Source organism: Taudactylus pleione, unplaced genomic scaffold (assembly GCF_031769625.1).
Source record: "Taudactylus pleione unplaced genomic scaffold, aTauple2 ptg000547l, whole genome shotgun sequence".
Taxonomy (NCBI): Eukaryota; Metazoa; Chordata; class Amphibia; order Anura; family Myobatrachidae; genus Taudactylus; species Taudactylus pleione.
In genome coordinates, this window is record NW_028284949.1 from 568,655 (window position 1) to 581,260 (window position 12,606).

At 44.7% G+C, this 12,606-nt stretch overlaps 1 protein-coding gene across 1 annotated transcript in view; it reads right to left on the reverse strand.

Moving 5' to 3' along the window:
* Nucleotides 1-310: 310 nt before the first annotated feature.
* LOC148500721 (NACHT, LRR and PYD domains-containing protein 3-like) overlaps nt 311-12,606 on the reverse strand; it is an 80,202-nt gene continuing 67,906 nt past the window's right edge. Inside the window, exons 6-7 of the mRNA XM_088451424.1 lie at nt 12,307-12,477; nt 311-473 (exon numbers count right to left, since the gene is read on the reverse strand). Of these exons, the coding sequence (XP_088307550.1) occupies nt 311-473; nt 12,307-12,477 (334 nt within the window). The remainder of the gene's footprint in view (nt 474-12,306; nt 12,478-12,606) is intronic.

Below are 12,606 nucleotides of genomic sequence, written 5' to 3' on the forward strand. Positions count from 1 at the left end.
ACAGTGCAGCACCCGGCTTCTGTCACTGAGGGGCGATCTGCACCTTGGTGTCACCCCTCTGCGGGTGATACCCAGGTGCGGCCCGCCTCCCTCTTGTGATGCCATTGGATGGCGGCTACTCTCAAAAGCAGATGGATAAGTGTGGTGCAGCCACAGAGGTGCACTCATCTATGAATACAGGCTGAGACCCACAATTATCTCCAGGGGCGCAATGCGGCTGAATTGTGGAACTCTGAATCACCCCCATTCAGTGCAAATATAAATGTACTTTTAGAAAATATCGAAATCTTGTGGATGTAGCTGAATAATCTTACACCAGAAGCTGTAGAGACGGCCTCACACACTCCCGAAGTTGTACTCCAGAGTCCTGTAGATTATTTCCCATGAGGTCCAGTGTGGTCAGAGAGCGGTTTGTAGTAATAACAGAGCGGAGATCATCACAGCAGGAGGAGGTCAGATGACAGAGCTGTAACCTGATGAGAGATGAAGGATCTGCATTAGTTTATTTCTTATAATTTTACAGATAACTACATAAGTGTGGGCATTGGGTTTGTACTTCAATAGCTAAGGGGAGCAAAGAACCCTACCTAATTGCTGGGAGGCAGACTGTGATGCAATTTTTTGTGGCCCTCCGTTCAGTCATTTTTGTAGTATGACCCTCCCAAATAAAATTTTGAACTCCAATGCCTTAGAGTACTGATCAGTCAAACATAATGTGGCCTCAGAATGGCCTCCATGAGCGGTTTTCTTTTATTGCTCACTTTAGAATTAAATAAAATCTATATCTAACTAAAGCCTAGCTTTCTTAAGTGAATCAATCCACAAATTATATTATATTATAATATATATATATATATTTATTATACACACACACATACACACTACACACATACATACATACATACATACATCACACACACACACACATATATACATATACATACACACAACAATATAACCACCAGGTGCGCCTAATAGCCACAATACAAATATGCCACCACACTTCAATTGAAGACAAATGTCCAAATATATATTATTCTAGCACCAGGTCTTCCAGCGTTTTGAAACCGCAGCTCCTCACTCAATGCTCGATATCCCTCGAGTGTGAATTCTGTGAAAACGTAATGAGAGAGGGCGCCTCATAGTGCATAAAAGTTTTAATGTTAAAATCAATGGTGCACACAATTCCGTTGTGCTCGTACCTCAACTACAACAGTATGGGCTTTATACCACATGGTATGTAAAAACAAACAGCTGGATAGCCGGCTCCTACCACGTCCACTGCCGGGTGAGTTGCGTCGTCGTCACCTGCTGGCTGCAGGTCTCGGCAGGCCACTACACCTCAACTACGGACCAGGGAGCAGCGTTCGGCTGGTATTCGGAACGTCACAGAGACCCTACCTAATGCGTTTCGTCATGGACTTCGTCAGAGGGATGGGACATTCCTTTTAACTCTAAAACCTCCCAATCAGGAGCGATCACAACACAGAGCAGCTCCGTTACTCCCCTTCCGCACAGCGGGATGCAATTAGATACATAAAGGAATAATTAAGAATGTATATAACCATTCAACTAGCCATTATATTTGTTCGGCATTGCATTAGATCAGATTAACCACTGATTCACCAGCAACTAGATTCATCAAAGTTACTACACATAATAATAAATAATAAAAAAAGCAACATTAGCACTGTACCACATCTATATCATAGTAAAAATAAATAAAAAAATGAAAAATAAAGTTTGCTAGGAACATTCTTAGCACAATGATAACATCCTTAAATTATATTGATATAAAGTTTACTAGAAACATTCTTAGCACAAGGATGACATCCTTAAATTAAACCTACTGTAGTATCAAAGTATATTCACTATAAGCCACACATATATCAATTATTCAGGAACCACTTGTCTCCTTAGGGCATTACTTCATTAACCCATTACAATCCTCCAAACTAATGGGGGGCATCCACTAGACGATTTTAGCAGGCGATTGAACGATATCGTTCAATCGTTTAAAAATCGTTTGCAAATCGTGCAGTAATTGTTTCTATGGAGGTACGATGTGCGCTCCCGCTGGTCGTTTAATCGTCTCCTCCATCGACTGAACATGCAGGTCAATTTCACTTGATTGCTTACAAATCATTTACACATTGTTCACGCTGAATGATCAAACGATGAACCACTATCTGCCCACTATAGCTGAAAGCTCTCAATCACAGATTGATACAACATAGTTTATTGTTAGATCTTTTGCAAATCATTTGCAAATCGTTTGCAAATCGTTCAGAGTGGAAGATCAAATTTCAAGGGAAAATTCAAGGGAAAATCGTTTAGAGGTTTGACAGGGCTAAAATCGTCTAGTGGATGCCCCCCATAATAGATCCCTTCAATGAATGTGCAGACAGACCAGAAAAAGGGAGAAAAAGAACAAGAACAAAGGAGTATATATTCTTCACAGAAAAGGAGTGATTTCAATTCCTTCATTCAATCCGAAAGGTGTTAGGGTCCCTAGGGTGATTATCCAATAAGTCTGCCGTTTCAGGAGGGACTTTTCCCCATCACCCCCTCTTTTATCTGTATAGACCACCTCTAGACCTACTGGATTGCTATTATGACACTGGGAAAAATGTCGTGGGATGCTGTGATTTTGTACTTTATTTTTAATATTGCGGGTATGTTCTAAAATGCGCAACTTCAACATCCTCTTTGTTTTTCCCACATATTTTAAGCCACAAGGGCAGCTCCACATATATATTACAAATGTGGATAAGCAATTTATTAAAATGTTTATTTTGTAAGATTTACTCAAACTAACATTGCTAAACTCCTTAACTCTATTTTCGCCTAAATTGCAAATTTTGCAGCTACCACATGAATAAAACCCTTTTATATTTCCCAATGAACCAAACAGAGGATTTTCTGATGATTGTGGGACCAATTCTAAACAGCTTCTAGCAACCATGGACTTGACGTTCTTTGGTTTTTTTATACATAATCTCTGGATATTCAGGAAGAAAATCACCAAGTACGGGATCAGATTTTAGAACATGCCAGTTTTTCCTTAGGATTTTTCTAATCCCCTTCTCCTGACTATTATATTGTGTGATGAAAGGACAAATAGATTTATTCTAATTTTTATCCTTGTATTTTAACAAGTCAGCTCTTTCTCTATTTCTAGCTTTAATTTTTGAGTCTTCGATTAATTGACTGGGATATCCTCTTTCCTTAAATCTGGTTTGATAAATGATCGCTTGCTCATCAATCAAAATATATTGGTGTGGAAAGGAGATGAGGAACAGTTTATAACATTTATGGAGAAGCTAAATATAAATGATTACAATCTGAGGTACCTTGATGATGGAGCAATAAATGGCTCCGAAACATCGGTAATATACCCGTGTGTTGAGACGTCTTTAACTTACCTGAGTGCCACCGATGTGGATTGTATGTTGGGACCGGCTGGAGTTGATCTCTGCCGGAGGGCACCAGGGCATTTTTTCCTCTTTTGTAGCTGGGAGTGCTGCTTGAAATGGATTTTTTATTATACCTGGATTTACCTGGTATTTGCTGTAGCAGGATTTCTGGATTGCCATGTATTTGCTGTAGCATGATTTCTGGATTGCCATGTATTTGCTGTAGCAGGATTTCTGGATTGCCAGGTCTAGGAACCAGCGGGAGCCTGGGATACACTTGTACTGAGAAGCAGCACGAACTACACACCATGGGAAGTAACGAGATGTTCAGGCCGAGAATGCAATCAGGGGAGGATATATATACCCTGGGTCTGGCAGCAATTTGTGGATATGGACAGGTGGTCTGGCAGCAGCATTCTGAGTGGTGGAAGGCACAACATGCAGAGGGAGTGATCATCTCTGCAGCACTGGGAATCAGAACCACACCTGCGATTCCAATCAAGACTAGCAATGCTCACAGACAGAGGAGAGCCCAGGTGAACAATCAGTGTGGAAGGGAATGCACACAGAGAAGTGCTGCAGCCAGCACGACCAGAGCAGATCCTCCAGGCAAACTACACACATAGATCCATGGAGACAGCTGGCAGTGGTAAGTCAACAGGCAAAAGGTGAAAGGTGAAAACTAGGCAGAGTCGTGACCGTACCCCCTCTTCATTGGTGGACTCCGAACACCCAAATAAATACAAAAAGAACATGAAAAATGAGACACCAGGAAAACTTCCAAACATGACATTCCAGGAGTTTCAAACACAGGGACACCATCACTCTTGAAACATCTCTTTAGACATCTTCTTAATTCTTACATTTATTGGGATGCCAGGACTGGAAATTCTTCAAAGGAGATAGTTCAAGACCTTCGTCAATTCTTCTTTCTGCTGCGAGAACGTTTTGTGCCAACCAACGGACATGGGATCTCTGGTAACTCCTGTGGAAATACATGACTGGAAAGGACAGGGTCAAATGACAGATGGTCTTCAGGGAATGGAGAATTATCATATGCGTGATTGAACTCAGATTCCGAGTCAGTATCTAAAGGTAGAATGCATGAATTAGTATGGCTTGAAGACTGATAGGACTCCTGGGGGGAACTAAGCGAAACATGACCACTTTTGATGGTGTTAGATGGTTGGTTCCTAAAGGTTCCTCGAGACTTCTCCAGGAGCGATTGATTCTGTACCTTACAAGCGGCATATTGGAGCCTAACCTCAGAGGGTGACCAGCTCTCACTAGAAACTTTGTCAGAGTCCTTATTTTGGGAGGTGCAGTCATACAAAGGGGACAAGGAGGTGTATGCACATCTCATATTCAGGGATGCCGATTCTATTATGTTGCTTTCCTTAGATACTTGGAGTTCAGCACAATGGCCCTTGGAAACTTTACCTTGTTCAGACTTCAGGGGAGTGGTGGACGAATTCTTGGTAGCACAAACAGACTGTTTGGACAATATTTTGGAACTGAGTACTTCGCTAGAATTTTGGTTTACAGGGTAAGGACCAAATTCTTTGACAACAGCTTCACTGAAAGTCTTTATATTTAGAAGCATTGGATCATTGGAGTCGTAAATAGGAGCAACCCAGTCCTTGAAAAGATGGGATAATAAACTCTACAATATTAGTAGGCAAAGAATTGTTTCAATAAAGCATAGTATTGAGATAAGTCCCCATCAAAATAAATGCATGGTGGAGTATCCGACGAATCCTGTGTGTTCAAGGACTGTGGAGCACATTCAAGTGCAGGGCTGGAAGAGACTAGAGGATGCTCCGATTGATGAGGAGTCAAAACAACTGAAGCTGACAGATGTTCGGTATTTGGACCAACTGATGGGACTGGGAGGGGTCCAGAGGAGCTAGAGGCAGTAGCATCAACAATCAAAGCTGAGAATAGACTACAGAGATTGTCATTTTCTGGAATGATATTTGTAGGAGATGGTGAACAGGAACCATGATCATGATTAGTAGTACACGACACTCCTCTCTGGGGACTGGAATCTGAAACCCGCTCCTGGGGTATGAGACTTGAGACCCCCTCCAGGGGTGTGAGACTTGAGACCCCTTGCAGGGGTACAAGACTTGAGACTCCCTCCTAGGGTATGAGACTCTGGAGACTCCACCTGGGATCGGTGATTTAGACACCCCTCCTGGGGTTGCCAACTGGAGTCCCCTCCTGGGAGAAGCAGAATCCGGGTGGGACCGGAATGGGCAGAATCTGGGCTGGGACCGGAACGGGCAGAATCCTGGCTGGGACCAGAACGGGCACTGAGACGTTGACGCTCGGTATTACTGTTGGAATTGCAAAGGGAACAGTCTTTAATGAAGTGGTCAGAACCCCCACAATAGAGACAGAGCTGTAAATCTTTGCGCCACTGGCTTTTAGCCACAGAGAGCTGGGGCGTGGGTAACTTCGATGTCTCACTTTACTTGGATTGGATGAATCCTTAGTTTCATAGGGATTCCATGGCAGAGATTTTAGTTGAGTCAGGGATAGCACAAAAAAACTTGGGAATGATCTGAAAAATTTTGATGAGTAAAGTCTGTAGCTGCTCCAGCAGTTGATGGAAGGTAGTTAGGAGGTTCAGGTGTGATTTGAATGTCATTTTGTTGACTAGTCAGAGTTTGCAAAATTTGTAACACTTGATGCTGTACCGCCTCCTGCGAATCCAAGCGAGCGACCAGGTTACAAGAAAGCATTTGGTCCAGTATTAGGTGCCTGATCTGCCACCATCTTTGGGTCTGAACATTCTGTCACGATTGGTGTCTGAGTTACCTGTCTCAGGTGATGAGTTGGATTCAACGGAGGCCGGCATGACTGGAACCACTGATTACGTAAATAGCTCTATTGCAAGACTTATGTGGCAGTGAGAACTGCCTTTGATGATAGATGACAGGAACTTGGAACCAGTAGGAAACTTGGAGGAACCGGACTGGGACTGGCAGGAAGACTTGCTGAGTTAAACTGGTGAACTTGGAACTTGACTCCGGACTGGAATAACATGGATAACTGAAGAACTTGGAACTTGGCTCTGGACTGGAATAATGTGGATAACTGAAGAACTTGGAACTTGGCTCTGGACTGGAATAACGTGGATTGGACTGATGAACTTGGAGCTTGACTCTGGACAGGAGTGACGTGACAATGACTGAAGGGAAATCAGGTAATGCTGAGACAAAGGCTGGAACTCAGGTGCAGGCTGGATTGGGTAATTGGGAATAATGGGTTCAGGGTAGTAGATGGAACAGGAGTTGATCCACAGCAGGAAGCAAGGCAGAGTAACACGGTGCAGGTTTGCAGGGTGCAAGGGACCAACCAGGAGTAGGGCAAGCAGCAAGACACAAGACTAAGGTCAGGGGCACAGGAACTCACTTAGCTGATGCTGAAACACACGAGTTGCACTGGCCTGGGAACTAGCAGGATTTCTGGATGCTCCAGGTATTGCTGTAAGCAGGACTTCTGGATTTGCCAAGAATTGCTGTAAACAGAACTTATGGATTTGCCAGGAATTGCTGTAAGCAGGACTCCTGGATTTGCCAGGAATTGCTGTAAGCAGGACTTCTGGATTTACCAAGTATTTGCTGTAAGCAGAATTACTGAATTTGCCAGGAATTGCTGTAAGCAGGACTTCTGGATTTGCCAGGTATTTGCTGTAGCAGGATTTCTGTATTGCCTGGTCTAGGAACCAGCAGGAGCCTGGGATACACTTGTACTGAGAAGTATCACGAACTACACACCATGGGAAGTAACGAGATGTTCAGGCCCAGAATGCTCTCAGGGGAGGATATATATACCCTGTGTCTGGCTGCAATTGGTGGATATGGACTGGTGGTCTGGCAGTAGCATTCTGAGTGGTGGAAGGCACAACATGCAGAGGGAGTAATCATCTCTGCAGCACTGGGAATCAGAACCACACCTGCGATTCCAATCAAGACTAGCAATGCTCACAGACAGAGGAGAGCCCAGGTGAAAAATCAGTGTGGATGGGAATGCACACAGAGATGTGCTGCAGCCAGCACGACCAGAGCAGATCCTCCAGGCAAGCTACACACATAGGACCTGATTCAGCCGCTCGTTCGTTCCGAGCGATGTTTGCCCAACTGCGCATGCATACAGATCGTAATACGCATGCGCGAACCAGTCAGTGCGGCCGAAAATCATTTGTTCGCTAAATAGCGAGTGCCTGCTATTTTGAGTGACAGGAGTAGGTGTATGTGGGTGGTAACAGGGGAAGGTGCTTGAAAACGGGGAGTGGAGATCCGAACGCAGGCGTGCTTAAAGGTCAAAACGAGCGTTTTATGGGTGTGCATAATTAATACAGCAGCGTCATTGACCACGTCACTGGGTTATTTTATAGTCAGAACTGCTCGCAAGATTGGGGTAGGAAAAACCAACCACAAGACTAGCGAGCAGTTCATACGCTGGTCGATGTACTCGATTAATCTAATAAATAGCGGACATGACGTAGGATGCGAGCGGCCAGGGGGCGTAGTTATTAAAAAAACGACCGCAAGTTTTGTTCGCTCGTTCAGACATAGCGGCGTGAACAGACCGCAAAGAGCGAACGGTTAATTTGAATAGCCACCCCTTTTTTCAGAACGAACGAACGCAAATAGCGTCCGGCTCTGAATCAGGCTCATAGATCCATGGAGACAGCTGGCAGTGGTAAGTCAACAGGCAAAAGGTGAAAACTAGGCAGGGTCGTGACAACTACTAATTCGAACAGTGTGTCTATGCCTCTGAATTGTTTAGAAAGTTTGTTGAGGATGGCTGTAAGCTCCTTGATTGAGGAGGAGCCGTTCAATGGCTTATTAATGGGAACTTACGGTTTTTGGTGTCACTTCCGGTCGATGGAAAGCATATAACGTCACTTCTGGTTTGGTGGAACGCAAACCAGAAGTCCAGCAGCGTTTTGCCACGATTGGAATATTTATGTAATGATAGTAGGTATGTGTGAATATAGTGGATGGCTGATTCCTAATTGACAGCAACAGGTAATTAACGCTGGAGTGGGTTCAAGTGACAATCGGGGCTGCTATAGTGACATATATTTTGCCTAATTGTTTAATGAGGGGTGGAGTTTACTGATACCAGTTTGGTTATATTTGGGTATATAGTGGAGTTACATGGGAACACACAGCATACTGCTGTCTCCTGTGGTTTGTGGGTATCATCCTGATGAAGGCTGCTGAACATAGCTGAAACGTTGATATGTGATACTTCTTTTTCGTGAGTAAATAAAGGAACTTAAACAGCTTTATGAAGCCCTGGTGAGTGCACCCTTTTGAACACTGTTTATGTATAATATATATATATTTTACACTTACACACACACACACACACACACACACACACACACACACACACACACACACACACACACACACACACACACACACACACACACACAATAGGTGATTGATAGATAAAGAAATACTAATCCAGACATCTAGGTGCTTTTTATCAAGCCTTAAATCATGCAGAAGTACAATCAGGGGCGTAACTAAGTACAGTATTTGAAGGCCCCATAGCAAAAGTTTGTAAGAGGCCCTATGTACCACCCAATGGTGAAAAAGGTACATGTAACTTTGACAAGGAAGATGGGGCCCCCTAAGTTCTGGGTCCTATAGCTGCTGCACCACTTTCCCCAATAGTAGTTATGCCCATGAATACAATGCAATGGTTTTTAACATGATGAAGGAAAAAATTAAAGTAACAAGGCTGTTTAACAACAGCCTAACACACCAGATATATTCTGCATATTGCAAGGTAACGTATTTATCAAGCTGAAAAAGAAAATTTGTTGTAGCTTGTCTCCAATTGCTAACACCATCTATGGATGGTGTTCGCATGTCTTACAAATGGTTAAGGTTTGAAAGGTTACTAGACTATAAGAAAGTCTTGTTGTGCATGCGAGTGCAGTCTAAAGAGTAGGCGCAGTCCAAAAATAGTCCTGTATTGTAACTGTGTATGGGCAGGGGCGCCAAGAGGGGGGGGGAGCGGGTACAGATTACCAGGGCCCGGGCTTCCTGAGGGGCCCGGCGGGAGCCTCGGTCCGGCACCGCTCCCCCTCCCTTCCTCCCTCACAGCAGCTGAGCAGCAGCCACAACAGTCTCCTATGCCTGTGGGGGGAAGCGATCACACTGATCGCGCCCCCCCTGGCTTTGAGCAGGGCTGAGGGGGCCCAGAGCGCCCCCCTCCCCAGGATCCCGCCATCAACCAAGTGATCAGTTTTTGCAAAGAAAGCCGTTACTTGGATCAGTGGGTGCCTGTGATTAATCTCCCAGAGCGGTGATCTCCTTTCCGGATGGATCCCAGGACTCTTCTTTTTTTTTTCCCGGGAAGGGGGCGTGGCCACGCCCCCTATTACCCAGGCCCGCCGCTGCTCTCGGCGGGCCTGTGTATGGGATCAGGTAATGACTGTGGATGTGTTTCTAGACAAAGTGCATCTGGAAAGAGCAAAATAGGGACAGTGGGCTTAATTCAGTGGTGGACGCTATTGACTCTATCCAAATTTGTTCTGTGACTCCCAGGATGCATTGGCTGTGTGCAACTGACTCATGTACAACAGACTGAATGCATTGCCCACTTGTGTCCGATGTCATCCCTGTCTCCACCTCTGAATCAGGTCCAGTATGAAGCCTGATTTCCAGTGCATTTCCCAGAAACATCAACTGCTTATGAAAGGAGAATAGAGTGGCACCCTTCTTTGCCCCATTGTCTCACATAGAGGCAGATGTACATGGGCAGCACAGATGGTGTAATGGTTAGCATTACCACCTCACAGCACTGAGGTCATGGGTTCAATTCCCACCACAGCCCTATCTGTGCAGAGTTTGTATATTCTCCCTGTGCTTGCGTGGGTTTCATCCGGGTGCTCCGGTTTCCTCCCACACTCCAAAAATATACTGGTAGGTTAATTGGCTCCCAACACAAATTATAACCCTAGTGTGTATGTGTGCGCATGTGATAGGGAATATAGAGTGTAAGCTCCACTGGGGCAGGGACGGATGTGAATGGCCAAATATTCTCTGTAAAGCGCTGCGGAATATGTGTGCGCTATATAAATAACTGGTAATAAATAAATAATAATAATAAATGTACTAAGCACTGGACGATAATAAAGTGGAGAGTGATAAACGACCTGCCTCTCAGCACCTGTCATGTTACAGGCTGTGGGGTCTATTTACTAAGCCTTGGATGGAGATAAAGTGAACGGTGATAAGGTACAAGCCAATCAGCTCCTAACTGTCATTTTTCAAACACAGCCTGTGACATGGCTGTTAGGAACTGATTGGCTGGTGCCTTATGTCCGTTCACTTTATCTCCATCTAACGCTTAGTAAATAAACCCCTGTGTTTGAAAAATGACAGGAGCTGAGTGGTTGTTGGTTTATCACTCGCCACTTTATAATAATTTTCTCGGGCTCAGTACATCTGCCCCATAATCTCAGTGCTGCAGGACTATTTCTATTTTTGACAAATGAGTGTGAAAGTAGGAGCAGTTATGTCTGATTCCTATCCGGCACAGAACATCACAAATTCCCCCAAGTCCTTTTTTGGGTATCCACTTGTTCAACCATACAGACATGTGACATTGGGCAAGACGTTACATCGTATAGCAGAATCTGTGCTGTGGTTTCCATGCAAAATAAGTACAGACATCTGTCTGTCTCTGTCTCCAAACATCTGATGAGAGTGGAAATGTACAGAACGTATACTATAACTAGTAACTAATAATAGGCTAATAACTCATAAAAACCTTAAAAGAAAACAATTTTTGTAACATAACGATAGAATAATAGCTCCATATAAATGTTCACAATAACAACATTCTTCATGGACTGGCAGTAGGGGCATATCTATACTGGGTGCAGGATGGGCTGGCACGCGGGCCCCTGTTTCAAGGAGGGCCCTGCACTGCACACCCGGCACCCATATCATTTTAGTACCTACCTCTCCGGAATCCCACATCTGCAGTATCAGTGCTGTAATCACTTGGAAAATGGCCACCACTGCTGAGCCATTATCCCAGTGACCTGCACATGCGCAGTAGACTCTGGGCAAAGACTAGTGCCCAGAGACTACTGCTGCGGCGAAGCGCTCAGTGCACTGCAAGTTGCTGGAGAGAGAGAGTAGGGGGTCCTGGATGGAGACTGCACACGGGTCCCCTCCTCTCTTAATATGCCCTGGACTGGCAGCAGAGGGCTAGGCTAGGGGAGGGTTAAGCACTGCAGGGAGGGTTAGGGATAGGCTATGAGAGGAGAGGGATAAGATTAGGCTCTAGCGGAAGGGTTAGGGCTAAGAGATTGGAGGGTTAGGAATTAGGGGGAGGGTTAGGGCTAGGCTAAGGGAGGGGAGGGTTAAGACTAGGCTAGGGGAGGGTTAAGCACTGGAGGGAGGGTTAGGGATAGGCTATGAGAGGAGAGGGATAAGATTAGGCTCTAGCGGAAGGGTTAGTGCTAAGAGAGTGGAGGGTTAGGAATTAGGGGGAGAGTTAGGGCTAGGCTAAGGGAGGGGAGGGTTAAGGCTAGGCTAAGGGGAGACTTAGGAGCTAGCGTTAGCATAACTAACTGGCAGAAGCTATGAATGATCCCGGAAGTCATCCTGACAGACCTGCCGGACCAGATAAGTCACCACTAGACCAACAGAGACATTTTGTCAACATGCTAATCATGCAGACATTTAATCAGTGTCAACATGATCAATGGTGCCATGCTGCAAGTCGACAAAATATGCCCTACCCAAGAGAAATCCATGATCTATATTCCTGGGTCTGTGCCTTGTGTGGTCTATGACTTGTACTGAGAGAACAGATATAATAACACTGAAACAGATCTTACGTAAGATCCTGTAGAGCACAGGCTGGATGTCTCAGTCCCTCACACAGATGTTTTATTCCAGAGTCCTGCAGTTTGTTCCCTGACAGATCCAGTCTGGTCAGAGAGCGGTTTGTAGTAATAACAGAGCGGAGATCATCACAGCAGGAGGAGGTCAGATCACAGATTTGTAACCTGATAGAAAATAAGGGATCTGCATTAGATCTTTTTTATTGTCACAAACCCCTGAGCAGTTAAAAAAAATGCGACAAAGTAGATACAATTATTCACATACTGTATATCAGCTATTAGGCTATAGGTGTA